Below are 27432 nucleotides of genomic sequence, written 5' to 3'. Positions count from 1 at the left end.
GCGCGTGGGGCGTTGGTGCGGATTCAAAATTCAAACTGCCACTGGGTTCCAGCGCCATGACGCTTTGTCGGGGTGTGTGTCGGGAGGGGGGGGTAGAGCGGCAGATAACGGTTCCTCCTGGGAGGAGACCCGCGTGGGGGGTGCCGGGAGGGGGGGGAAGGAGCTGCCACGATGGCACCAGCTCCGCTTTCTTATCGCTTCCTCCCCTCCCCGGCGAGCCGGGGTGTGCGGCTGAATGGGGCCGGGGAGGCAGCGGCGCGGCGGCCGGCTGCTGCGGGCGCTTAAGATGTCTGGCTCGCTAGCGAGGTGTGTTGCGCCTGGTAATAATGCAATGCGGAGCCCTGCAGCTTCTGAGCAGCATGATGATGAGGGGCAGGCTGCCTCACTGCACCATCTCCCTCCTGGCTAGACCTGTTGTCAGCTCACGTTGGAAGCCGCTCTCCCATGCCGATTTCGTGATAACGCCTTGCTGTCGGTGGCTCTTTTGAACAAGGGATTTTTATAGATATACATATTTTTAACAGTTTTTTGGCTTCCCGTTTTGGTCATTGCGGTGGACTCTCCTGCGTTTTCTTGATGAAGCACAATTCATTTTTCCTAGCAATACGTTTGTTTAGGATTTTAATCAACTGTCGAAATAGAACGCATTTTGTGGAATTGGAGAATTATTTCAAATTGGGTCTAAAGGATATGAGCTTAGCTTTTTTTTAATTAAAACAAGTGGATACTGAAAGACGTACAAAAGGAACAATTAAACGCAAAAACAACACCAATGACTGCTTAGTACTCTCTCTGCATTAAGAGAAGATGCAGTATAGTGAAACTGCTTTTTCATTCATTACATGCTTTTAAGGAATCAGATCATTATCAGCTTGCCATGTGTAAAGTAAACGATGGCAACTTAAAATTGAGGGGGTTTTTTAAGTGCTCTCTGGGCAAAGAAATTAGGTGAACAGAAGCCTAAATTTGTTATTTTTGCTTGAATTGAGAACCTATACAGCAACCATCTATAAAGGAAAAAATCCCAGTGAATATAGCAGCAAAAGACTCTTACTGCATTTAGTCATCATCATCTGAACTAAAAATGGCTGGTACAGGACCAAAAATGGAGTATCTTCAAACAAGGTCTATATAAAAATGGGTGTGTCCAGGAGGCACAGTGACACTTTGAGTGTGGTTATAGTTTGTCCTGACAGACCAGACTGGCTAAACCTGTGAATATATGTTGTCCAATACTGCACATGCTAGGTAAAGCAGAATACTTTGCTCCCAAAATAAAGTGTGACTCCAGGCCTTATGTACTAGTCCATCTAGTTCTTGTTCTTCAGTTAATCTTGCCAGAACAGAACTGTCCATTCAGATCTGACACCTGTGAAATATACCAAAATGCCGCATTCTAGAGGGGAATGGTGTCATCTTTTCTGTGGTTTGTTGGTAGCTCTCTATCAGGCAGTGTTGAGGATCATCCAAGCCGGTTACTGCATAGCAGCTCGGGCTGTAATGAAACACTACCTCTAGAGGCTGCCTGTGCCACTGAAACTGCTGCACACGCAACAGCTCCCCTTCTTTCCTAGGAGGCTTACATTCTTTGTCAGGCCCTCAACATAATCTGGGGGCGGGGGGATGGGAGCTATTGCAGTGAAAATGAAAGTGCTGCAACATGAATCAGAGAATGCCGTGTCAAAGCTGCAAAGGGTTCCCTGACTTCATCAAAGGAGGTTTTTGGGTGGATCTAGGCCATAGTAAGGGGCATGCCAAAACTTCAGCATGTTACGCTGTAATTTAACTGTTTGCTTCTGAAGTTGGGTATGCATGCTGTCACGTGTATGGTGCATGAGTATCTGGCTTAAATTCAGGATGAAGAACTCCAGAAGGCCCTTCTGGGAAGACTGTGGCCTGTAAGTGGCAGGCATGGATTGGGTCTGGTCGCCCTCCACCTGAGTGGCATGGGAGGGAGTGATCTGGCAGACTTGCTGGCTCCGCCTTTTACTGCTGTTGCGCAGCAGTCCCTGCAGAGCCTAGCACTGCAGAGTACAGATGGTGTTTGTTCAACCTTGCCCCACCTCCGAGCTTATCTTTCAACTGCCATATACCTGTGGCTTCTAATAAGCATCGTGCTCTTCTGAAACACTGTGCCTCTTACAGGTGCTGACAAAGCTTATCCAAATTTATGGTCAGTGGGTAGAGGTTGTTTTAAGTTGCTGGAAGAATTAGAGAGGAAGAGTCCAGGAACACTCAACTTAAACACTGGTTAATGTCATGTCTTTATATAAAACTGTTTATATAAAACAGTATGTGACTCAACTTGGTAACCCATAAGTATTGACCTAAATAAACTAGGTTCTTGCTACTTAAATCTGATCTACAGCTTTCTGTGGATATAAATATCCTGCAGAAATGTAGCACATCATTCTCCTCACTCGAGCAATAAAAATGTAAATAGCATGCAAAGGTATGACTCTGACTGTTAATGATACACTCCAGACAAGTGAAAATCTGTTAGTCTTCTGTTAAATGAACAGAAGAATGCTTCCATCTGAAAGCCTAATGTTAAACTGTTCTCAGCAGTGTAGCTGCCACCCTAGACTATCTCATCTTTTTTAAAACAAAAAGTTGAACTTGCATGGGAATACTTCCTACAGCTGCTGAAATTGGAACAAGTAGAACCTATAGCTGCAAATACTCGTTGGCTGCTCTTCTGGAAGTTGCTCAGTAGTGTGGTCTTGATTCTTAAGAGTAGGTGGGCTGTAGGCAGTCTGAGAAATCGCTGATTGTGGGCTGTTTCTGTATTGTATGTATATATTATCATTTTTTTTTGGAAGCAGTTTAGCTCTTGTATGGTTGCTTGAGCAACTAACTTCACGTCTGTTACAGGAAGGATAACCAGAAGTGGGTAACTTCTAAGACTGTGTGCAATATAGAAATGTAATTCAATTTGAAATCAGTAAAGTAAAAAGTGACAGATGGTGTATATACCTTCTTCTGAGTGTTTCATTGACAGATGGCTAACGTGTAGCAAGATGATTGTGGGCACAGCTAATGACTGAAAAAGTTTCTAACTGTCAATACTGCAGTAATTGTAATAAGGCTGTTGCTGAAATGGTCACAATATGAACAAAACTGAAAAAAAGCAAAGTTAAATTTAGACAGTGAGTGTATCTGTTCTGTGTGTTAAAGGGGTTTTTTTTGAGTCTGGTGGAGTACTAGGGGTTAAAGAGCTAAAAGATCTGCCTTGAAGGAAATGTGTGGTCTTGTCACTGCAACTCAACTGAAGGTATCTAGAATTTGTTTGAAGAATCAGCTGACTTGAAAACCTAGCAAAAGTATTCTACAGTCCTGAAATACCTTTGCATTTTTTCAAGAGTGAAGTCGATTTTGACTTTGGTCTTGAAAACTGACCTTTTTTTTTATTGCTGTCAAATCCAGTTGATTCAAAACTGTCCAGTGATAAAGCAAAATGGAGGTACAAACTGGGACTTGCCCAACTCTTCCATCACTGAACCTTTATCTAATGGCCCTGTAAACTACTTTATGATACTTGAATCTGGAGACAACAGTCTGAAAAATGTCTAGACTGCCATATGACAAATGCATTGAAATTACCAGTTTGGCATGAAGCTGCTAGTAGTGGTTATATGGACTCTGTTCTTTATGGTCAGGTCTTGGACATGAAGCTTCATGTTAATCAAGGGATTATTTAGTTCTAGAAAAGAGTATTTTTTTCTAATTATAGGATTGTAATTTAGCAGAAGAGAATAGTCTGCCTTAAATTTAGGGTTTGAGGGTTACTGCTGTGTTTCTTAGACCTAAAATGTTTAGTGTTAAAGCTGAGGCTAGTTTACCAAAGTGTTACTACCAGTAGTCTGCTTTGTTAATGAGTTTTTAAAACCACTCTAGAGGGACCTGTGTGCCTTGAGTTTGCTAGTGTTGCTTGGGTAATGGATTGATACCCATGGTAATCCATTATTTGGGTGTACCAGGTATTGTAGGGTTGGAAATAAGGACAGGCTACCAGTTCTGACTTGGCAAGCAATCCTGATGACTTTTGAGCTGTGTTACATTGGTCTATTTCAGAATGATACAGATAAGTCCTGAAGAGCAGCTACCATGTTCAGGGGCCTCTAGGAGGTTGTGTCTTATTTTGCCTTGAACTTTTGCTACAACTATAATGATATTCTCTTTTATTGCAGGCTGATCAACTGACAGAAGAGCAGATTGCAGGTGAGATTTCTCATGTGCTGTGTTGCTACTCCTACTTGACCTGGCACATTTCTTAATCCAGTGACAGTCTGTGTTACACAAGATATTTAGCTTTCTTAGATACTAAAGAAGTATTGTGGAATGTTTTCCTTTGTCATTTAAGTTTTAAAGGCTCATCTACTGTAAAAGCACCATGGATACAATTAATCTGAAGTTTTGTCCTCTAGAATACTTAGGCAATCCTCACAGCTTCACTAGCTAGTAGGCTTGGGACCCTGGTATGGTGGTTGTTTTTTCTTTGCTGTCATGACTACAGAATTGTCCCAAGTGCAAACTGAAAGTGGAGTGGGTTGCGTGAATATCTGGTGAAGACTTGAAATCCAGGGTGCCCTTCTAGCAGAAGGCAAAAATAACTTCCTTTGTGGTCTCCTGTCAGTGGAGATGTTTCAGAGTAGCTTTTTGCGATGACAGCAGAGACTGGCTTCATGATGACAACTATTGGTATTCCATATTTGGAACTGCATTGTGGACTTGGACACAAGTGTTCTGTGCACTATTCTGATGGTCTTGCTCTGAAATGCTTAAATAAATATGCACCACTTAAAATCTTCTGTGTACATCTGTGGACCCCTAACAATGGTTTCTATGCATTGACAACTGTCTGCTAGTAACTAAAACTCCTCTGGTTGTCATGTCTACTACTCATGCAGGCTGTACAAACTAGTATCTGTCACTGGTCTCTGAAGACTGATTTCAACTTCAATAATTGCTGTGACTTAAAGCTGGTAGTGCAGAGTTCAGCCTTGCCATGGACATTTAAAAACTTCTGGGGTTTTGATCTGACAAGCGTATGGTGTTAATGCTAGAAAGTCTCAGTGTGCATGCTGTCATGTGACATGATTTTAGAGGGTGTTAGGGTTCTGCTAATCTAATAGTACCAGGTCAAGCATACAAATAACAGCCTCTAAGGGCTATTGCTATTTAACTATGGTGCCGCTCTTGAAGACACTGTATTAAACAGAAGTGTCATAATGAGCTAGTTTGTTTTTACCATAATTGCCAAATTTGAAGTGTAAAGACATTCTTCTGCTTTTAAACTTCAGAAGCTTGCTTAACTCATAGGAGGCTAATTATGGTTTTGTGGAAAGTCCTTAGTCTATTTACTTGTTACCATGGTACTGTCTTATGAGTAAGCACAAGCTCAAGATTTTTTTTTTTTCTGGAAGTGGCCTACATATCTTAAGGGTTTTGTGATCAGTTTAGTTGGAACAGGCTTTATCAATTGTCACTGCTTTCTTTTTCAATAATGGTTCATTGTTCCAGTTCTTAACTGTAGAAGCTTTATTAGTTGATGTAGCTGATTATGGAATATAAACAGGAAGCTCATTAACACTACCTCAGGATTACTGCAAATGTTAGCTATTCAGTAATGATAGTATAGTTCTCAGAGCCAAAAGTGAGTATTAGTAATACTGAGTAGAGTAGATACAGAGGGCTTTCACCTGTGTTGAAAGAGTAAAAATACAGCTTAGTGTTAGTATACAGTGTGAAATGGCCTGCCACTTCCTGTTTGCCTATGGTGTTTCATGAAGCAAATGTGTTTGCAAGTAAACTGTAAATCTCTGATGTGAAGACATAAGCCCACTGCTGGCCTGTTAGGGAACCATCCCTACTACAGCTTAGGAAGGGTTGCAGCTGACTAAGCAGGCAGCTTAGTTTTGCTGTTGAAGGCCAGTGTCTTGCATGGGAAAATGTTACAAGTAGAGTTTGCATGTTTTGCAGAGACTGATTTTGAAGGTTCGAGCCCTCTACCTTGCTTTGATTTGCAAGATACCTTGCTTTTGATTGGAGGGCAAGCTTACAGAAATATTACTACAAGGTAGAGACAACATTACTTTGATCTTCCATTTAAGAACAGGAGTTAAAGCAGGCACTTCTCCTGGCTTAAAACAGATCTTCCAACTCTGCTGTGAAGCACCAGAATACAGTTGTTAAAGATTCCAGATGTTCTTATTTCCTATGGAACACATTGGTCATATGGTGCTGAAGCTTCTTGTTGTTATAGGTAAATGTGAAAGACTTCTCAGGTTGTGTTCATATGAAAGGGACTGATTTTAAAACCTGAGTAGGTACAGAACATGAATGCTAATTGCAGCTTGGTTCAGTAAGAGTTAAAGATTGCCATCCAAGTCAAATGGGTATCCATTTGGTTGTGTTGTGTTAAAAAGGTATATAGGTCAGGACTATTTGATGTGGGTCGGGGGGATGGGATGACATCTTAAAGATGCTTTTGTCTTACAGCAACTGGTTTTGTGAGCTGTACTCCTTCCACTGGACCTCAAAGAGGTCTAAATGGGCTCTCTGAATAAGTAGGCCTATGTATGGTGTTTTTTTTAATGCCTTGTTAGTGTGCTGTGGTTCTCTGTTGGGGGTCTGACCACAAGAGCTATTTAGAATTTATTTCATAGTAGAAATAGTCATGTTTAAGTGTTGAGCTCCTGGTAGCTGTGAAGAGAACAATTGGCGTTCTCCTATAAAAGTTCCAGACATAGCTGGCTAAATAGTGTGAGAGTGGAAATGGGAGTTCTGGTTCACTGAACATATTAGGTCACTGAAGACTGCCACTTCATCAGGGAAGGTGGTGTGGTGCAGAGATGCCTGAGAAGCTATTGTTAAATAGAACATTTTGAGCTAGGCTGTTAGAGTTCATGTTCTCTTGTACTAGCCTTTCTTTCATAGGGCCTGGAAGTAGCCTTTCCTTCTGATGCAGTGTGCTTTTCAGAAGGAAGGAAAGGCTGAAACCTTGTAGGCTGTCCTAAAGATGAGTGGTTCTGCCAGCACTGTCCTCAGGTTTCTGACAGGTTAGCCTTATCTAGGATACAAGAGATTTTTCATTTGTAGGTTGGCATGGAAGAGTGTTGAATAAAGGGAGGATTTGCTTTGCACGTGACGTGGAGTCATAAGGTGTTTCTTAAGTGTGGGAAGCATGTTTTATAATCTTATGTTGCAGGAAGCCAGAATGGAGTTGCTCACTAAACTTCCATATTTTATAGGTGCCTTCACTGGCTGTTGCTGCAAATTCTCCAAAGCTATGTTAGGTTGTTCTAGTCTAAACTGTATTGGCATAGGGTTATTACTCCTTTGTTCTAATTAGTGAGGTGGTTCCTGCAAGTGGTTGAAGAGGTATTTTAATTAAATTTGACTTGCTGTACTTTCTTTATGGTTATGATTTACAGCTGGTTGTTTCTTAGCCTATGGCATCTTAGAGTAAAAGAAAGGTAGAGAGATTCACTTCAAGTGTTCAAAATACACCACTGAATGGCCAGAAGCAAGACTTTGAATTTTGTGTAACAATTAAGTATTGCTTATTCTAAGTAGGGTCACTGCAGTACTGTGAAGTCTGCTGTGTGTTTGGGTTAGTGATAGCTGACCTTCAAGCTAAGGATGAAGCTAAACGCTTTGGATAACACTTGAGTACCTGATTCTGAGGATTTAGTATTCTCCTTTTGTGGCCCTTTCATGATAGAATATGAGCTTCTCTTCTAGGCTTGACCCAAAAGCCTTTGCTTCCCTGGTGTCACAACTTTACTCCTGATAAACTTGTTTGTGGCATCCAAGCTAACTGAAACTAGCCCCAAAGACCCATTGGCAGTTACTGTAAGTACAGGTTACAGCTGCCTGTTTGGGTAGGCCTGTTCCTGTGTTTTGATTATACAATATTGGCTTGAAACCATTTTATCTGGTGTTGTGGTAGCCTTACTCTGATTCCTATGTACTAAACAGTGGGAGTTGGCTTTTGGAATGCTTCAAACTATTAGATGCAGAAGAGTGTTTTTTTCCTGGATGGGACTCAACTGTGGCTCTGGTATTATAGCTGCATTCATGAACTATAAAAAGCCTATTTTTGTAGTTGCATTTTTAACACTTGCCAGCTTGTACTCGCTGCGAGTGTTTCAGAGTATGAAATGGATGAAGTAAGACTTTATGCAGTTTGTGTGAAAACACAACTTTTACTGTGACTAACTCTGGTCTGGGAAACCCACCATCTGGAAAGCTGGCTGCTTGGAAATGTTGAAAAATTAATTCTAGGAAGTATTTTAGATGCAGGAGTACCCTTGAGCTAATGAGTTCTCCAAAGGCATGATCTCAGGTGCCTTGGAATCTGTAAAAGGATCTGAATTATACAAGGGAATAGATAAGTTTTTTATGTTTAACTGTAACTTGTGTATGAGCTACTACAGTCCAGTGAGCAAGCTTAAGGTCTGTGGCCAAAGACAAACAGATGGTATAGATTAAAACCAACTCCATTTTTGGACTGGACAATTAAACATGTCATGCTTGTATTAATATTGCTGGCTACAATACAGCCATTGTGGAGGGTTGAGAGGTAGCATTGAAATGCAGTTAAACAGTCTTTCAGCTGTTTTTGACTAGTTCTGTAAAGGCTGTTTCAGGATACAGTAGGGCTGAAGCAGTTTTCTAAGCAGCTCTTTAGAAATTGAGGCTCTTAGTGACTTTCCTTTTTGACTGGAGTTGTGTATGTACATAAACTGAAGAACTGCAGAAGTCCAATGGGGGAAAGAGCTGGGAGAAGTTCCTCTGTAGCTAAGGTATGGTCAAATGTTAAGACCTATGGTGCTAGGTATACTGGAGCTTCATGTAGCATGTACTGCTCAGACTAACATGTCCAGTGGAAGTGAGTTGTAAAGAGAAACTATTTTTATTTTGGTCTGATTATACTTTTTCATTGACTTGTCTGCTCTATTAGGAATGGAAGTGCTGTTAAGCTGTAGCATTTCTGTTTTGAGTACTATTTTTCAGCTTTCTTGAAGTAATTTCGTATTATTTTCTTGAGAGAAACACTTCCTACCAAGGATGTGGATCATTCTAGTCGCAGATAGCCGTTTCCTTTGTCTCTGTATTAGGGAATCTTGTTCGTGATGGATAGTAACAAACATTTGAGTACTACTGAAATGGATGACATTGCTTAGGCCAAAATGTACTTGATTGTTAGACTCGTGGATTGTTTTCCAGGTGTTGGTGCTTCCATATTGGCATTACAATTATAGCAGACTGAGCAGTATAACAATCTTAAAGAGAATGAAATCAAGTTTTGTAATTTGATGATAAGCAGCAATGGATTCTTAAATGATTAAGTAAACCTAATCCCTTCAGATTTGAAATATTAACTCTCTTTTTTGTTGTTATACAGAATTCAAAGAAGCTTTTTCACTATTTGACAAGGATGGTGATGGTACTATAACTACAAAGGAGTTGGGGACAGTGATGAGATCGCTTGGTCAAAACCCCACAGAAGCAGAACTACAGGACATGATCAATGAAGTAGATGCTGATGGTAAGATTTTACTAATAAGTAATTTAATAAAGCATCAAAAAGGTGGGTTTTTTCTAACAAAGTAACTGTCTTGCAGGCAATGGCACAATTGACTTTCCAGAGTTTCTGACAATGATGGCAAGAAAAATGAAAGATACAGATAGTGAAGAAGAAATTAGAGAAGCGTTCCGTGTGTTTGACAAGGTACTAAAATGTTTGTCATAAGTATTTCTGTTACTGAAAACTCAGTCTGATCTCTAATGAGCTTCCTCACTGAATTGAGGGGTATCTGCAATCCTGTTACCTAGATCCTCTAGATTAAGTAGTCACCATAAAGTTGAGTCTACTGTGGTACTGTACTTGAAAGTCAAATGAGTCATCATTAAAGTAGTGGGTGATACTACCAGTAGCTATGATACTAAAATACTTGTACAAGGCTGTCGTGCAAATTGCTCGACTATTTAAGGTGGTAATCTTCTAAATCTTTTACTGAGTAATTTGCTAAATAAGTCTAAAGTTACTCAGCTTCTGAAGCAAGGTGCACTTTTAAATAGAAAATGTATGATGAGTGCCTTGAGATGTGGGGAGGAAAAGGTCAGTCCAGAGTTCATATACACTAACTACTTTGATATCCAGTGTGCCACCCAATGAGGATGAAATATGTAAAAGTGGTCTCTAAAGGCCATTGTGGCTTTGTGCTGGACTCCCATCAAATAGGAGAATTAGATAAGTAGCTTCTAGTTTAAGAAATAGACACTTGAACCAGACAGTCATGTGATTGAATTGGCTGCTGTCACCTAAAAAGGTTGCAAAAAGTGCTTGTTCCTTTGTCAGTGATTAAAGTGTGTCTTGGGGTAGGATATAGTCAACATAAATTGCGTGGGATAAGTTGCTATTTAAAATGTCTTTTTAAGACTAAGTTTCTAGAGAATACTGAAGGCATACTTACAGCTCACATCTGCCTTGTGCAAATGCTAGTGGTTAAAGCTGTGATGAACTTCTTGTTATAGTTAAGTCACTAGGCCTTACACAAGTCTATTCCAGTCTTCCTTTTTTCCCCCTCTCAGGATGGTAATGGTTACATTAGTGCTGCAGAACTCCGTCATGTGATGACAAATCTTGGGGAGAAGCTAACAGATGAAGAAGTTGATGAAATGATTAGGGAAGCAGACATTGATGGTGATGGTCAAGTAAACTATGAAGGTAAGGAGTTGTTAACTGACTCTTATTGTGTAGCACTTCTCATGATGGCGATTGTGTAGGTGCTAATAGCCATACCAAGTTCAAACAGGGCAGTGTTCAGATGAGCTCTCCTCAACAGTTACGTTCTTTTAAACTAACGTCTTTTAGTATGTAACATTGTGTACCTCCTAAATAGGTTTGAGTGGGTTATTGCTACCTTTGTGCCAAAGGCAAAAAATGGCTATTCAACTGTGCAGTGTAAGAAATAACTTTGTAAATTTAATGTGTAATTGACAATTAGAATAAGGAAGCTAGCTGAGATGTTCACATACTGTTCATACTGTTCTGTTTGCTAATGAATGTTGATCTGACTATAGCTAAAGGCACTCATTTTTCATTAATGCTTTTAAAATCCTTTATGAAAGGGCAAAAGCCTCTAAAACACACAGAAATCTCAAGATCTTTGGCAGACCTCTTAAATAATTTCACACAAATCAGCTGCACCAGTAGTTTGGTTTTATTTTCTTCCTGGCATTGAAACTTAAATGAAGTCACGGAAGAGGAGTAGTTCTGTTAGGCAGTTGCTTGCAGCTCAAACGTTAAGCTTGTTTTGATCTTTACATTCTGAACATCTCATAGAAAAGGGTATTTTCAGTTAATACCCTTACTGTTTTTGAGGCATAGGTGTGGCTTCTCTTAAAGGCTTTTTTGGTTGTGGCCTGAGAATGAGCACTTATGTGTGAGCAAAAGGTGGTTCTAGGAGCAAGACTGCTGCTCCATAACCGACTACCTAGAGGCTGGCACTAGAGAGGGTAGGCATCCCTCTTCTTTCCAGTTGCTCTTCTGAAACTTGAGCAAGCAGTTAACTCCTTTTATGTTCCTGTTTTTTTTTGTTATTGCACCTGACACTATGGTTCAGCAAGACAAGTGATGAGTTCTGTGTTGTGGGATCTAACTTCCAATGTGCTGTGAATAAGCAATGATTCAGTTGCTTAAAGACTATCAGGTAAAATAGTAAGACCTGGGCTATTCTGCTTTGGAAAAAAATAATCCAAACCAACACAATGTCTTGCTTGTACACCTACTTAACTGAGCATCGCATCAGCACAATTTCTACTGATCTCTTAGTCATTCTTAGATACTTTGTCCCTGTCTATAAGCTAGTGGGCATGAGGACCCTGTAATGGTTTACTTTGGAAGTAAGACTGTTCCCCAATTCTGAGGGACTGACTTTTTTGATGAAAGTAGAGGCTGCCTTTTCCTGCTAAGAAAAGAGGAGGTATTTAGGTGTGATGGTAGAAAAGGGGACTGTCTTGAAGATGCTTTTTGGAATGTCACTGAAAACCTAGTTTGGAAACAGTGTTCAGCACTAGTAAGGCAGATCACTTCTCAGATCTTGAAATTCAGATTTTTCTCTGAATAACTCTTATGCAACTCTTTCCTTTTACAGAGTTTGTACAAATGATGACAGCGAAGTGAAGACGTTGTACAGAATGTGTTAAATTTCTTGTACAAAATTGTTTATTTGCCTTTTCTCTGTTTGTAACTTATCTGTAAAAGGTTTTTCCCTTACTGTCAAAAGAATATGCATGTATAGTAATTAGAAGGCCATTCCTCCATGTTTTTCTCCTTTATCTTACTGTCATTGTTCTGATTTTTGGAAAATTGATCTAAGTAACAAATGTTGCATGTGGCTTACTCTGGATATTTAAGCCCTTCTGCACATCTAAAGTTAGATGGAGTTGGTTAACTAAGGGAACATCTGGGTTGTCTGTTTAAAAATAAAAAAGTAGCTTTCTTTAGGAGACTTAGGTATGACTAGTGTGACAAGTTACATAAAGTAAGCTGGGGTTTACCATGTATTAGCAATTCCTTAGTTAAAGCAACATGCTGGCTCTAGTTCTCCAGTACATAAAGGCGTTTATTCCGCTTTCTGTGATGCAGGATAAGGACTCTTGCAGCTAACTCCAGGATAAAATCATGTGAATAATATATATACATGTGGCTAATGCACTGTAAAAATCATTCTCCTAGCTTACTTCACAGTAACTTGTTTGTGGCCATACCTGTAACATGTTGTTGAAATGTGGAGTCTTAACGTTGTGGACGATTGACAGTCAACAATATGAAACTTAAGTTGCACTAATGCAAAACGGGTGATTATCCAGGTACTCGTACACAAGTTTTTTTTGTACTGCTGGTCCTGTACCAGAAAACATTTTTCTCCTCTTGTTACTATGCTTTTTAAACTTTGTTTAGCCACTTATTTTAAAAAAAAAATCTGCTTATGGCACGATTTGCCTCAAATCCATTCCAAGTTGTATATTTGTTTTCCAATAAAAAATTACAATTTACCCATACTGTTTCAATGTATCCTTGAATTATTTACAGGAATTGTTCAATACAGTTGCTGCTCTGTGTTTCAGTATGTAGCAGTTCGGTTTGCTTATGCAATGGATTGGCTGTCTTAAAATAGCTTGGAAGGTGAAAACTTAGTCCTTAAACTCTGGCCCTTAATAGTATTGTTGACTTGAAGAAGCTTTCTTACTAGTAGTTTAAAATGTATTTTACAGTCTTGTGTGGAGCTTGGTGCTTCAATAAACTTACCGTAGTGACTGGCTATGCCCACTATCTGTAGACATTGTGAACTGGATGTTGACCTAGTTCAATAGTTGACCTAAAATTAAAATTCCTTGTTCAGACAACTAAACCTGTTTGCTTTCTTTTAATTATTTTGGAGTTTATTCCCTGACAGCTGCTACCTCGGGGTAACTTAGTCTCATACCTGGACTTTTCTGAAACTGCTGTGTCTGAGTTGCCGTTCAGGATGCAGTCAGCTCAAAGTACAGAAGGAAACATTCTCTTACTGATCTGCTAATGAGCATGACTGTTCTTCTAGCACTAGTTTTTGTCAAGGTTCAATTTTTTTTTTTTTAAAGCAGAAAACAAATCTGGTTTTGCCCAAGGACAGATCTAAGACCTCAAAAGAATGCCAGAGACTGACTGTGCCCCTTGCCCCTGTATTCTTCCGGCAAGAACTGACTGATCTTACATATACTATATGGTCATTTTCTTTGGGGATTCTGGTTGCCTTTAAACAAAACGTTGTCCCCTGCATCTGGTTACCCTTACTAATCCCAGCAGAGCAGTTACCTAATGTTTTAAAACTGTTTTAATAATCTTTGGTGTATTTATAATTACAGTGGAAATGTAAAATTAAGACAGCTGATGAACCTGATTTCAGAAACACTTGATTAGATGTTTGTCACTCATCTTAAACCCCTTCTCCTTAAGGACTATAAGCAGCTCTTGATTTTTCCAGAGGAGGCTTATCAAAAGTGTTAAAATTGCCAGCATCAGAATTCCTTAGAATTGTTGCTTGTTGTACACTGGCAATCTGATTCAGGAAGCTTATGCAGTCTTCAGTATTCTAGCAGTCGGGGTTTGCATTCTACAAAATGAGTGACCAAACAAGCACATCCTATCTGGCCTTCATCCTGTGGCCTGGGAGCCTGGGGACAAGACATAAGTGCTTAAACTGGCACAGGATGAGGAGCGTTTGACAGAACCGTCAGAACAACCACTTGAGATTCTGAATTGCAGGACTATTGGAAGTGTCATTTTTAGAGGTAAGTAATGCAAGCAAGGAGCTGATAAGAATTTGTATTTGCCAGTCTGGTGTCTTGACTTTCAGTAGGCTGGGAATCACACTTTGATAGGCAATCTTTGCTACATCTCAGTGTGCATTTGGAAGCATTTGACTATGGTAAAAAGGAGAGGGTCCTCTCTGTTATGCAAGGGCTGCCTTGGCCAAAATATTTGCCTTTCATAAAATGAATGGGTGAAGAATGTGAGAGGAGAAGGCCACCTTTATTTATTGTCATTTTAGCTGCTCCCTGGTTCAGAGTGTTTAGTTTCAGGAATGGAAGCTGCTGGTTTTGTTTAGTGTGTCTGTGTTGCTGTTACTTAAATGAAATGCCTGATTTCTAGGTTGATACTGAAGTCTCATGGCCCTGTTTACATCATATGTTACCTGCAGAATGGAGGTAATACTTCTCAGTACTTTCTGCTAACGGAAGAATGACTTCTGAGTATGGTGGAAGCAAATGGCATTGATCACTAGAACTTGAACCTTTTGGCTGAGGTGAATTTGCAGGTGCTTCTGCTATTGTAGGTAGTCCTTAAGTTACTCTGGGCAGATTTCTGAATGTGTGGCTATGTAGGAATGCTCTGGAATTTCAAGTTCAGCTTCTGGTAGCTTGCTAAGATAAAGTCTTTCTTGTGTCTTACGTATGGTGGAGGTTCTTACATTCTATGCTATAATAGCAAGAACAAAAACTTGTGTGTAACACTACAGTAAAACACCTGGTGGTGCAGTTTTATTCTAAACCTGGGGGGATGAGGTGAGATCTGCCTAAAGATTGTTCCTTTAATGTATAGGCTAAGGAGGACATCTGTCTGTGTCTAAAAAGCTGATGGGAGGGAATGAAGACAGAGCCAGATTCATCTCAGCGGCACTCACTGGTAGGACAAGAGGTGACGGGCACAAATTTAAAAAGATTAAGTTCTACCTGAACAGGAGAAGATTTTTTTTTTTTACTATGAGGGTGGTCAAACGCAGGTTGTGGAGGCAGCTGGGTTTTCAATCTGCGCACAGCCAAGGTGCAAGTGGCTCTAGCTGATCCTGACTGAGCATGGAGTTGGACTAGGTGATCTCGAGAGGTCCCTTCCAATCTAAATGATTCTGTGAAGGTGACAAGTGCCTGGGCACCATGGTGTGCAGTCCTGTGTTCATGGGGTGGCCTTTCCCAGTGAAGGAAGATGTGTAATGGATTGGTACACTTTAGAGTGTGTCTCTAATTCATTCTGGTAATGTTAGGAGTCACCAAGCAGGACTGTAGAAGACATTATGTACCTTAAGGCTGTGAGCTGTCATGAAAATAAATAACTGTGCTAGTCACTCCTGGCTGTGAAATTTTGGTGGGGGAATATCTCGCCAGATAAGGAATAGTGGCTGGTAAGCTTGCAGCCTGTTAAGATACAGCTAATAAATTGGGGACAGCTAATGAGTAAAGGAGACAGTAAGTGAGGATTAGGAGAATGCTAATAAGATCAGTCTAACTATTTGAGGGAGGCTGCAGCTCAGAAGGTAGATGAGTGTGTACTGCAGGAGTGCAGCTGATGGACCCAGGGGAGGTAATGCAGACTGGGTGGCGAGTCTTTCACCTGGGGCTGTTGGTTTGTGGAGACTTGACTCTGCAGGAGGAAGGTAGCTCAGTCTGCTGCATCTGAATGGTTCCTTTCAGGAATTGTTTGGTAACAACCTGGGCACAATGAGAAGAAAGCAGTTGTTTTGCTAACATTTATGCATATCACTTCTATTCTATGACTACCCCATGTTTCTTGGTCAGTAATGCAGTCCAATTAAGAGAAAAGCTGTGTTAAACTCATTTGCTAACAGGTAATTGTGTAAGTATGGGGAGTTTCCGTAGTTCAGGATTGTCATTGCTGGTTATTTCCCATGGGGGGTGGGTGGGAAATACTAGAGAGACTTTTAAAAGTTCTCTGTGAATACTGCATTTAAAAAAATGGCTTTTCCATTGAAGTCTTTGCGTAATGGACATTTAAGGAAGTTTCATTCTAATTGAGTTAGTCTGTCAAATCATACACTTTTCAGTCAAAAAGGTTCAGTTCAGCAAAGAACTTTTGTTAAAATAAATCTTGAAAAAGAATGTGGTTTGGGGTTTTTTTGGTCCAAGTGGAAAATAGTAGGTATTTGAGATGACAATTTATATGAATAGGCTGGTATTTGTGGTCTAAGTATTGAAAAAAACCTGTCATGTTCAGGCAAAAGGGATATTACTGAAGAAACTTGGGTACTGCATAATTAACCTGTGTTTAAACAGAGCTTTGAAAAGGGGATAGGATCATCTTCGGGACGGGGGCGATGGAGGGGTTTAGAGTGAGTGTGTTTCTATCTTTTTTTCTACTTATACCTACCTTTATCATTAGTACAGATTAGTAACTGGAGTGAGAACAACCACACCCCATCTCCTTGAATTTCTCGTTTTGAAAAAAGTTCTTATTTTACTACAAGGTTAGTCACAGTTTGTCACGTTATATATTTACTCTGGTTTTGAAGAATTGAGTTTTTGATAGCTGCGTACACACTGAAAAAAGTGGATTTCTAAGTTTGCAAAGAAAAAAAAAACAGAAGAAAATATTGGAGTGGGGATGGGGACCTTGATTTTCCAGTTTCCAATAGGTGCAAGTCTGTCATAGTGTCACCTTCAGATGATGTAAATAGCAGTTTTTATTTTAAATCGATGACTTCTTTTCCAGCTGCAGCTTAAACAGTCCTATTGCTTTTTTAATATGTTCTATGGAGAAGCGGTGTTTTGTCTCAGTGTCTTAAGCTTGAGTGTGCTGAGAGGCTGCTCAAGAAATCGCACAAAGATCTAGACCAAATGGAATACCTTAAGATATTTTCAAAAGATGTGCAAGATTTGGTAAAGATGACTTTAATAGCCTGAAGATGAGGCGCATTCCCTGGGAAACTCTGGATGACAATGATGCAAATAACTTCTAATAACTTTATAACATTATTCAGCATTTCAGTAAGCTATTGAAGAATGGCTCTGCATTTTAGTATATTTATATATTGTTACAGATTTAGTATATTTATAATGTTCAATATATATTTGTATGGAGTGTAGCAGGTAGCTCTGGCTCTTAGATCTTACCATACAGACAGGATATCACGTGGTGTCATGTAATGACAGTGCACTTTATTTTGTTTTAGGAAGAGTTGAACTGGAAATAAGAGTGAAAGAAAGAGGACAGGGAAAAGAAAGAGCATGAAAGAATATACAAGTGGGAGAATAGTGTGGGAGGAAAAGAAGGCAAGTTTGATGCAAACATCTAATGATTGGTGCAAGATGAAGTCCAATACTATTCTCTGAATAATACCAAGATCTAGGGGCTGGAACCTGGGCTGACTTCTGCAGGTTGTTCTCCGATGGTGAAGGCAGTAGTAGAGTTTGATACATTTCTAGTGGCCCCCACAGCTGGAACGGAGTATTCAGATCATTCCAATTGCATAGTCCTCATCTGGCAGATCAGACCTTTCGTTAGGTGCGTGCTCGCTCAGGAGTTAAACTTCCCCATTAGTAAAGGAGTACTTTTATCAGGTGTAACTGTCACCTTGGTCAGCAAACAAGACCAGCTCTCTGTTTGGCATCCCTCCCTTAGTCACTTAGGTAGCCATCTTCTTGTGGCTCTTTCCATGGCGGGCAACCCTGCAGAGGGCAGACAGGTATTCTGCTTCCTTCCAGGTCTGACAGGCCCCGTGTTCAGATTAGTTACCCCCTGTAGCATTGCTGCCATGCATCCCATGTCCTGGGGCACCTTAAAAGGCTCTTGCCTTGTGGCAGTCAGAAAAACGCAAGTAATGGCCCTTGAGGGAAGGAATTCCTGCTGGCTTTCTGTCGGCAAGACTGTAGGAGAGTTGTCTGTTTCTGGAGTGAGAGGGTTTGTTGTTTTGTTTTGTTGGTTTTCTTAAACTAAATTTAAAAGAGCTTTTTTCACATAGCTGCAATACACTACTATGGAAAGAAAAGGCAAAAAAGAGGTTGAGATCTTGCCCCCTCCTCTCAATCTGTTACTAATTATGAAGCATTAGATGATTAGCAACCCCAGGAAGGCTGTGGGGTTTCTCAGTTCCCTCTATTTCCAAGGTGTTTAAGCCTCTGACTGCTATAAACATTTTTTTTTTCCACTTAAATAGCCACTGTTTTTCTAATATTAACTAAACTTGAAAGAGACCTTTGAAGCTCTCTGTGTCCAAAGTGGAAATGCAGAGTCTTTTTGTCGCTGCCAAATTATTCACACACAACAGGAAAACCATAGTTCAGGGTCTACTCTAAAACTCTATGGCCAGTGTAGTCTTTACATTGATTCAAAAGGCCTTGAATATGCTTAAAAATAAAGTTGCTTAATGGATTAGGGTGTGTGAAACTTCCAATAATTTGAAATTGATTCACAAAGCAGTGTAATGTGTGAATATATGAATCTTTTTCTTTAAAACAGACTGCATAATTGACTTGTCTTTTAAGCCCTAAGAATGCTAGGCATTTTTCCATGGAATTAGTATTGGCATTTATTTATACATGTTACAGTTCAAAAGGCTGACAAAAAGTATCAGAGGATTGTCTTCTGTTGACTTTCACTGTGAGGAAGCCATCCCCACCAGCCAGATGAACAGGCTGGTTTGCAAGATCATCTGAAAGCAAGAGCAGATGAGCACTTTTCCAGCAATTCTTCCTTTTGTTTTAATCATTCATTACTCTACCAGTAATACAAGTTTTACTCATTTTGGAAATGGACTGTGGTGGTGAAGTTCTGCCTTTCTGTGAGCTCTTCCACCCTTGTGCTCCAGCATTGTAACTGGATTGATGTTGGGGGATTTCCACAGGCAGTGGCTTCCCCTAAAACCTTTTAAAATCCTCTTGTGGTTCTTAACTGGGCTTTGGAAGAAATGCTACAAAAAAATCTCCTTCTGGCAGTGTTTGGGGTTTTTTTCCCCTTGAATTTGCCCATGTTTTGTCCTTCCCTAAGGAAGCATTAGCAAAGGAGACACATCTGCACACACCCTGAAGAAATCTCCATGTGACTGAAGCTGGAGATCCCTCACAGAATCTCCTGGATTGCTGTGCTGTAGATTCGTCATTTATCTGGTTTAAATTACACTTGAGGATGGGTTTTATTGGCAAGGTCTTGATAAACTGTCTTTGGCTACTGAAGAGAGGTATAAAATGCTTTTGCTGTTTTGCTCTTACTAAAGAGTAATCTTCACTATAAAAGCAATGAAATTGGGGAAAATCATATTGGGGAGGGGGAGGTTTCATATCCATGGTCCTTGACTTTCTTGGCTGCCTCTCCCTAAAGATAAGTCTGCCTGCCATGTAGCAGTTAGCAAAATGAGTCATTTGCTAGTGAAGCAGATGGGAAGTATCTGCATCCATCCCAAGACCTTACTCCGCATCTGCATCTGTGAGAAAAGTTCCTCCTTGCAATCTGTGAGGTGTAGGCAAGCAGCTATTGAGGTAATTTGCTGAATAGTCTTCACCAAACTGGCAGTTTTCAGAGAACATCTGACGCAATTACATTTTTATATCAGAAGCGTGGGGGAAATGCATTCAGTATTCAAATCTGTGTGTTTATTTCTTCCTTCAGTCCTCAACCAGCCTTCCCTTCTGCACCTAGCCCAAGTAGGATGTTTTCACCAAAAGTGCTGATAGTTATACCCATTCACTGTTACTGTAGTAGGATGAAAGGAGTCATATCAACATGAGCTGGCAATGTGGGCTCGCAGCACAGAAAGCCAACGGTGCCCTGGGCTGCATCAAAAGAAGTGTGGCCAGCAGGTCAAGGGAGGTGATTCTGTCCATCTACTCTGTTCTGGTGAGACCCTACCTGGAGTACTGTGTCCAGCTCTTGAGTCCTCAGCACAGGAAGGACATGGACCTGTTGGAAAGCGTCCAGTGGAGGGCCATGAAGATGATCAGAGGAATGGAACACCTCTTCTATGAAGAGAGGCTGAGAGAGTTGGAGCTGTTGAGCCTGGAGAAGAAAAGGCTTCCTGGAGACCCTACAGTAGCCTTCTAGTACCTGAAGGTGGCCTGCAGGAGAGAGGGGGAGGGACTCTTTATCAGGGGGTATAGTGATAGGATGAAGGTTAATGGTTTTAAACTGAGAGGGAGGAGATTTTGATTAGATATTAGGAAGCAATTCTTTACTGTGAGGGTGTGAGACACAGGAACAGGTTGCCCAGGGAGGTTGTGGATGCCCCATCCCTGGAAGTGTTCAAGGCCAGGTTGGATGGGGCTTTGAGCAACCTGGTCCAGTGGGAGGTGTCCCTGCCCATGGCAGGGGGGTTGGAACTTGATAATCTTTAAGGTCCCTTCCAACTCTAACCATGCTATGATTCTGTATGAATGGTGTCCTCTGCTTCAGTTGCACTTTGTTTCCTCAAAGGGGAGAGGCAGACCCTACCTTGCCAGTCATGCTGAGGGGCAACGTTTCACTGCTGACCTTGTGTACCTCTGGGAACACTCAAGCTTTTCCAGACAAGAGACTTAACCTGTAAATATGTCCATAGCTCTGGATTGATTAGTTATTTCAATAATTTTCATAAGAATTCACTCTCCGTTTTTAATAATATCACTGATATTATTAAATTCAATACGAGTTTTATCAGTCTTTGGCTAACTTTTTAATTAAAATAAATACAAATTTAAATGAGAATTTACATTTCCAACATGTCTTCAGTGAATAAGCTGCAAAAGAAACTCAGCTTACCTGCTTAATCAGCCAATGCTAAGACTAGGTAGTTATGCAGTATGAGGTTCTCTTCAAGAAGCCAAGCTCAATTGAGTAAAGCCCACTCACAGTTTTGAAGGAGAAGGCAGAGGGAGAGTATCTATCTATAAACCCAAAGCTAATACCTTGCTGCCAAGTGCTTCTGCATGTTTACTTCTTCCTACTTCTGTAGAATTGACAGGGAAAATGCTAGCAGCGTACTTACTTAAAAACACCAAGAAGAAATCCTGGCACCTTATGTTTTAAAGACAAGGTAAGCATTTTAGTAGCTACGTGCATATGAGAGGGTGGGGGGACAACAGCTGTGGCTCACTTCCAGAGTACAAGTGGGTGAAGGCTCTAGGGATCACTACCTCCTCAGTAGGTAAGATATTGCCTGTATTGTCTACTTCACCTGAGCTTTAAAATATGTTCCTCAGAATATCTTGCTGTTGTGTTTTCACAGTTTTGATGTACAAGAAGTATTTTTTGTTCTCTCCAGGTAGAGATTTGAGTGGTGTAGTAGGTCCACATTTTTTGCATATTTGCCCTATTTCCTCAGGTCTTACCCCCAGTCTCTCCTTTGTGGATGCAAGCAATCCCAAAATAAACCTGCATGTTCAACTTTTGAGTTCTTTCTGTGGAAAGCACAGCTGATGGTGGTCTTTCCTCATCTTACTCTTATTTTTCTGCTGAAAATGTAGAGCAGGTGGGTTTAGTTGCTTGATGAACTCTAGCAATTCTGAAGTTTTCTGGTCCACAGTCATTTGTGTGAGAGAACTTCCTCTTGCCAACAAACAGAGCAGCTCTTAACTCCACTGCTCGAAAGCTGTCCTCTCTGTATGGGCAGTGCTTTTGTCCTGAGCCTCTGTGTTTGAGATCAGTGTGGGGAGCAGGAGACTGGCTGGTATGACAGGTGCCCAGCAACAGAGCTCTTTGCCTCTTGAACAGAGTTTTTCCCTCTTCAGTGAAGCTATACCTGATTCAGATCTTTAATATTGCTCATGACACACATGTATTCGAATTCACTCCTCGTGGGGAGGGCCTTGTCTTCTCTGCTAGCTTCCAGCCCCAGAGCAGGTCCTAGCTAGGAAATCCTTTTCCAGACTGACTTGCTCTTTGGCACGGCACAGCAGTCTCAGTAACGTGGGGATGAAAACAAAAGTGGCATATGAATTTTGAGCCACTCAGGCCACCCTGCAGCAATGAGTCTGACACTCTCAACTCACAGAAGAGGCTTTTGGATTTTGCCATAGTCTAGAATTTTTCCATTTTTGCTTGGAGATGTAAATATTTCATTTTTATTGTATGTTGTTTTCCCCCTAAACATCCTCTGATAAAGGATGACTATGGTAACATAAATATTTTTCCACTATTCAGAGCAGTTTTGTAAGATTATTCAATCATGACTAACACTTTAGAAAAGCATTGGAGCCTCAGCTTTATGGGGAGCTGTGCCTAAGCAAGATCAGAGCCTTTAAAGATATCTGTGGAAAAAAAGGGGCCATCCTTCTGAGTCAGATTCTGTGTTCAGCTCCACCATGTTGTTCTTCTCTGCCATGTGGAAGTCTGGGAAGAATCTGTAGCTTGAAGGTTCTGCCATCCTCCTGTCTGTGCTGACTTTTCCTTCCAGGGTATTAACGCTGCACCAGGACATAAAGCCTTCTGCTCTCCTCCAGCTCCCAGGTTTGCATGCAAGTAAGTAAATGAGATGAAAATTACGTGATAGGAAAACTGATTTATGTATTCCAGCACTGGAGCACACCTGGGGCTCCCGTTTATACGCTTCAACCAAAGGCCACTGAAGTCTCACGTTAATTTCAAGTCCTGTTGGTATCTTGACCATCTGTGGGTATGTCATCATATAGTATATTTTTAAGGTTATGATTAGTTTCATCCCCATTTAATAAAGCAATTAAGTGTGTGATTAATTGGAGTAAAAGGTTGAAGCCTTTGTTGTAAGTCAAGCATGAACTCTGCTGAACTGGGACTTTTATAATAATTGACATTAGAGGCTATCCCCATTCAGCATCTGAAAAACAGGGCTTCAGCAGACACAGCCCTGGTAGACATCACTGTGGTTACAGATCTTTCAGACCCAAGCTGTCTAAAATCCAGTAATTTTAAAGCTAAAAAACCCACTCTGGTTTGCTTGTGCCCAGTCATGTACAGAGGACCTTCATTTTACAGTAAATTCAGTTACACTGCCTGAGGGCGTTCATAATGAAAAACAGTTATTTTGAAGTAAAAACGGATATAAACCATTGGAAAAACAGGGACAGTGACAACAGTGCCTCAACTCACCATAGCTGCTGCTTTTTCAAGGTCTGGGCTTCAACCAAGTTTGTTTTGTTCTGCTGTCCAGAGGTCCTCAAAAATTTCCTTCACTCCAGTAAGTACTATGCAAACGAATATTTCCACTAATAAAATATGCATGGACATCTGAAATGCAAAACGTGTACATAAATTGCCGTGTGCTGGCTGAGGCATGGGGGCTGTGTCTATGACCTGAGCATGCGAGATGTAATTCAAATGAGCTTAGTGCTCAGCTCAGCCGGCGCGATGAGGGGCTGCCTTGTTTGAGTACACTCACACTTGCCAGAGACTCGAGACACTGATAAATGAGACCCAGTGAATCTCTCCGTGGTGGCCTAAGGGGTTACTTCCCCCAGATATTGACTATAGTCCTGGCCTGGAGGTTGCTCCTTTCCACAGCAAAAGGAGTGGAACAGAAAGTGTGCCCCACCTCAGCTGCTTTATTGCCGCAGGTGAAGCCAAAGTTAAGCTAAACCAATGAACTTCACACCGAAGCTGTTGAGGTTGGAGCTGCTATAGTCTCTTCTTTTGACTCCACTGTGAGCATGACAACCGCAAATATGGGGATATTAACTCCTTAAATTATTGCAGAAAGGCATAATAAGCTCATCTATTAGCACCATAACAATTAAGAGTAACTTCATCTCAGCTGGTGTACAAGATCCTGTTACCCTCATGACCATTTATTCCTGTGCTTGTGGCCTCTGTAGCACATGCGGGTGTCCATCTTCTCAGCACAGCTTGTGAAAAACTGTATTGCAGGAATTGTCTTTTTAATGGCAATGAGACTGCCGCTGGCAGAAAGGTGACATGTCTGCTCTTGTTCACAGGATCTGGGCCAAAACGTCTTCATTAGAAGGCTACTAAAATGCCACAGCCTTCTCTTTGTAACGATTCAACCTAGAAGTCCTCTCTGGTGTGCATAGTGAAAAGCAACATATGTTGTTGTTATTGTTAACCATCCTCTAAAAAAATAGACAAGATAAACAGTATTTATTTTTTTCTTACCTTGTAAGGAGCTAAGAGTATCTGCTGGATTTAGGAGGAGGTGTATTTTGGCGGTGTGGCTAAGATGAATTCAAATGGCAGATGAGACGAAGTATGAGTAGTCCTGCAGCTGAAAACAGGAGTGAGTGGACTGGATGCACATCATGTCTATGTGGCAGATAAATGATTTGTAAAATTCCCTCCTTACTTAAATTACAATTCCATAAAATTTAAAATGCCTTCAGCCCTTTCAGTATTGAGGCTGATCCTAATCGCTTCAGCAGGAGCATGACTTCCCTGGCCTCTGTAATACTATCCCTGATTTAATGCGGGAGATCAAACTCAAGGCCGCTGCGGATCCATTTTACTACTTCATTCAAAATATCCTGTCTGTTGTTTGTTAAACTGCCAGCTATCCCCACACGGGCAATGCCAACCTGTGTCACTCTGAGCTGTCTGTGGATTCTGTACCTTGCTGAATAGCCCTCAAGTCACACAACTTCCAGTAAAAAAAAGCCAGTTTGATGTATTCTCACTGAAGAATGCTCAAGTTACCCTACCATGGGAGTGTTAAAGAGGGGGCAATTGCTTCAGACAGAGTCACTGACATTAAAATGCTGGTGTCTTAAGTTTACCTGACTGAATTTGCTAAATTGGAAATGGAAGTATTAATGCAGTCTCTTCTTCCATCAGAACTAAGCGATGGGCCATGCTGAGCAGCTGGGAAATGGGAAAGTCTCCAATCAGTACCATGCTTCACAAAATGAACATCTGTTGCGGCCTGAGACAGGCACCTCAGGGAATGTCTACGTTATCTTCTGCAGGAAGGCTTAGGCTTTCCCTGCCCACGTCCCAAGCAGGTGCAGGCTCCAGGCTGGAGAGAAGCCAAGCAGCCAGGTTAGGGTGGCAATAAGCACAAGTTAACATTCCCAGCCTCCCAGCAGGATTACTGGATGAGGTTTGGCACTCTGTTGATGAGGACTGAGCTCCTGGCTCAGGGTGGCTGCTGTCCGATGGTCACTGCTCAGCAGAACCAGCATGTGACACAGGTAGGATCCGTGGAAGAGATGGACAAAGTATTGCCTGGTCTGAGCATCTCACCTCCTGCACCCCAGCAGGCTGTGGACTGTAAATCTGATTCCCAGGTGTTTAACTCCCCTCACTGACTTCAAAGGGGTGATGGGCACCCAACTCAGCGCTGTGAACGGCAGTTTCATTTTGGCATTATTAAGTATTACAAGATCCAAGCCCCTGTTTGGACGTGGCACTAAATATCTATGTGTTATTTTGGATCTTCCCCGAGGACCCGAATTTGATTTTATTATTTTTTTTAATCACATTTTTTATTAGGAAACATGTGTTTAGGGGTCTATTAATCTCTCTACAGCTGACACTCAAGCCCGTCTGTGCAGCAATTTGTTACAACGGCACTAAACCTGGCGCTTTAATTATGGGATGCCAGTCCTTGCTTCTCTGTTGTGAAGTGAACATAGAGTCATCACTGCTTTCTATTTTTGCATGAAAATGATTCACAGTGTAGAATGTACTGTACTACAAAAGGGATGGAAGAAAATAGTTCCATGATACATGTTGGGAGACAGAAGCAATGGCTTGCTGCTGTGATTCACGCGGGTACTGCCCAGGCATTCCAAAAATGGCTTTCTTCACAATTAGCCACAAAAATCTCTAAACCATAAAAGGAAAACCATCGGTCTAACAGCAAGTGATTCCGGCTGGCTGCTTGAAATGAGGGAAGGTGATAATTCATGGAGCGGGTGAAGTGTCAAAACTTAACTGGACATCTTCTCGTGATTAACTTGGGGCAGCCCAAACGGGCAGCCTTTCCTCTTGAACTGAAAAGCCTCACCGTGCTTCAAAAATGGATATGGTCCGATGAGAACTGGTGGCTGATCTTTATTAATGGTTCGACTGTGGCATCAGCCTTCTGTGCACGGCCACTTGCGGAGGCCAGGGGCATGTAAGGGATGGCTGAACTGCAGCCCTGCTCCTCGGGGGAGCTGCGAGGGGCTGCTGCCCACGTATTCCCCGTGGAACGGGCTTGGCAGGAGGAAGGCAGCGAGTAGGCTGAGCCCTGCCAGATTGCTCTTCCCCCAGCACAACTGAAATGTGAAAACAACGCTGCCGAGAGCGCTCAGCTGGATGGCAGCTGAAATATGAAAATGTGGGTGTCACTTCCCTCAACACGTCTGCATTTTTGGGACCCCCCTCAAGCTCGGCATAACCAGGTGCGTGTCGAGGACAACGTGCCACTTGCAAGGCTTTTTGTGAGGTCTGAGGATGTCAGCTTTGACTAGGAGAAGTTTGCAGTAGCTGTAGATGGAATGAACTCTGACTATAGCTGATGCTGCCCCCCTTGCAATTTTAAAGCAGAATATTTATTAACACATGCCTCCTGAGAGCCTTTGATGTATACTTGGAAATGACTGGGAAAATAGATATACACAAATATAAGTATAGAAGCTCCTACTGGAAAAGGCAATTTATTACAGCTGATAATTCAATTTTTTAAAACCAAAATCGGCAGCAATAATGCTTGTTTATGTTTTGCCCTTTGCCTATAGGAATTAATGCCTAATTCAGCCATGATTTTGGCTGTATTTCTTACAGTAGCTAGGTAGGCCCTCTTCTCTTTTTGGGGCTGAATCCATTGCTGACAAACAATCACAAGTAATTTCTAGATATCTAACAGAAAGGAGAAGAGGATTTTTTTATCCTGCAAAACAAATTAACCATGTTTTAGCTGTCACACTTATATTTCTAGAAGGAACAATATCTTCAAGAAATAAAATAAACATCAGTACAGTACCTCAGTGTTTATTTGAAAGTATAGCAAAGGATTGTATTAATACAAAATATCATAGGACAGACTTTCTTAGTTTATGCTAACCTTTTATTTGAAAATCCTTTAGGATCTCATTAACTGCTCTGTGCCAGGTGGCCTGTTGTGGTAGGAGAGCCATTCTGAGTAAACAGCAATTTCTTAAATGAATTATAGATACTGCTATTGCACAATAATTTGCAACAAATGATCT

At 41.1% G+C, this 27432-nt stretch overlaps 1 protein-coding gene across 1 annotated transcript; it reads left to right on the top strand.

Moving 5' to 3' along the window:
- The first annotated feature begins 4067 nt into the window (after positions 1 to 4067).
- CALM2 (calmodulin 2 (phosphorylase kinase, delta)) lies at positions 4068 to 13427 on the top strand. Its single transcript, XM_014950653.1, has 5 exons — positions 4068 to 4221; positions 9413 to 9556; positions 9633 to 9739; positions 10603 to 10738; positions 12168 to 13427. Exons 2-5 carry the CDS (start codon positions 9487 to 9489, stop codon positions 12194 to 12196), a joined length of 342 nt encoding a protein of 113 aa, XP_014806139.1. The 5' UTR covers positions 4068 to 4221; positions 9413 to 9486; the 3' UTR covers positions 12197 to 13427.
- Positions 13428 to 27432: the final 14005 nt, after the last annotated feature.

This window comes from Calidris pugnax, unplaced genomic scaffold, assembly GCF_001431845.1.
Source record: "Calidris pugnax isolate Ruff unplaced genomic scaffold, ASM143184v1 scaffold24, whole genome shotgun sequence".
Lineage (NCBI taxonomy): Eukaryota > Metazoa > Chordata > Aves > Charadriiformes > Scolopacidae > Calidris > Calidris pugnax.
The sequence above is the reverse complement of the archived record's forward strand: the minus strand, read 5'-3'. Positions and strand labels throughout refer to the sequence as shown.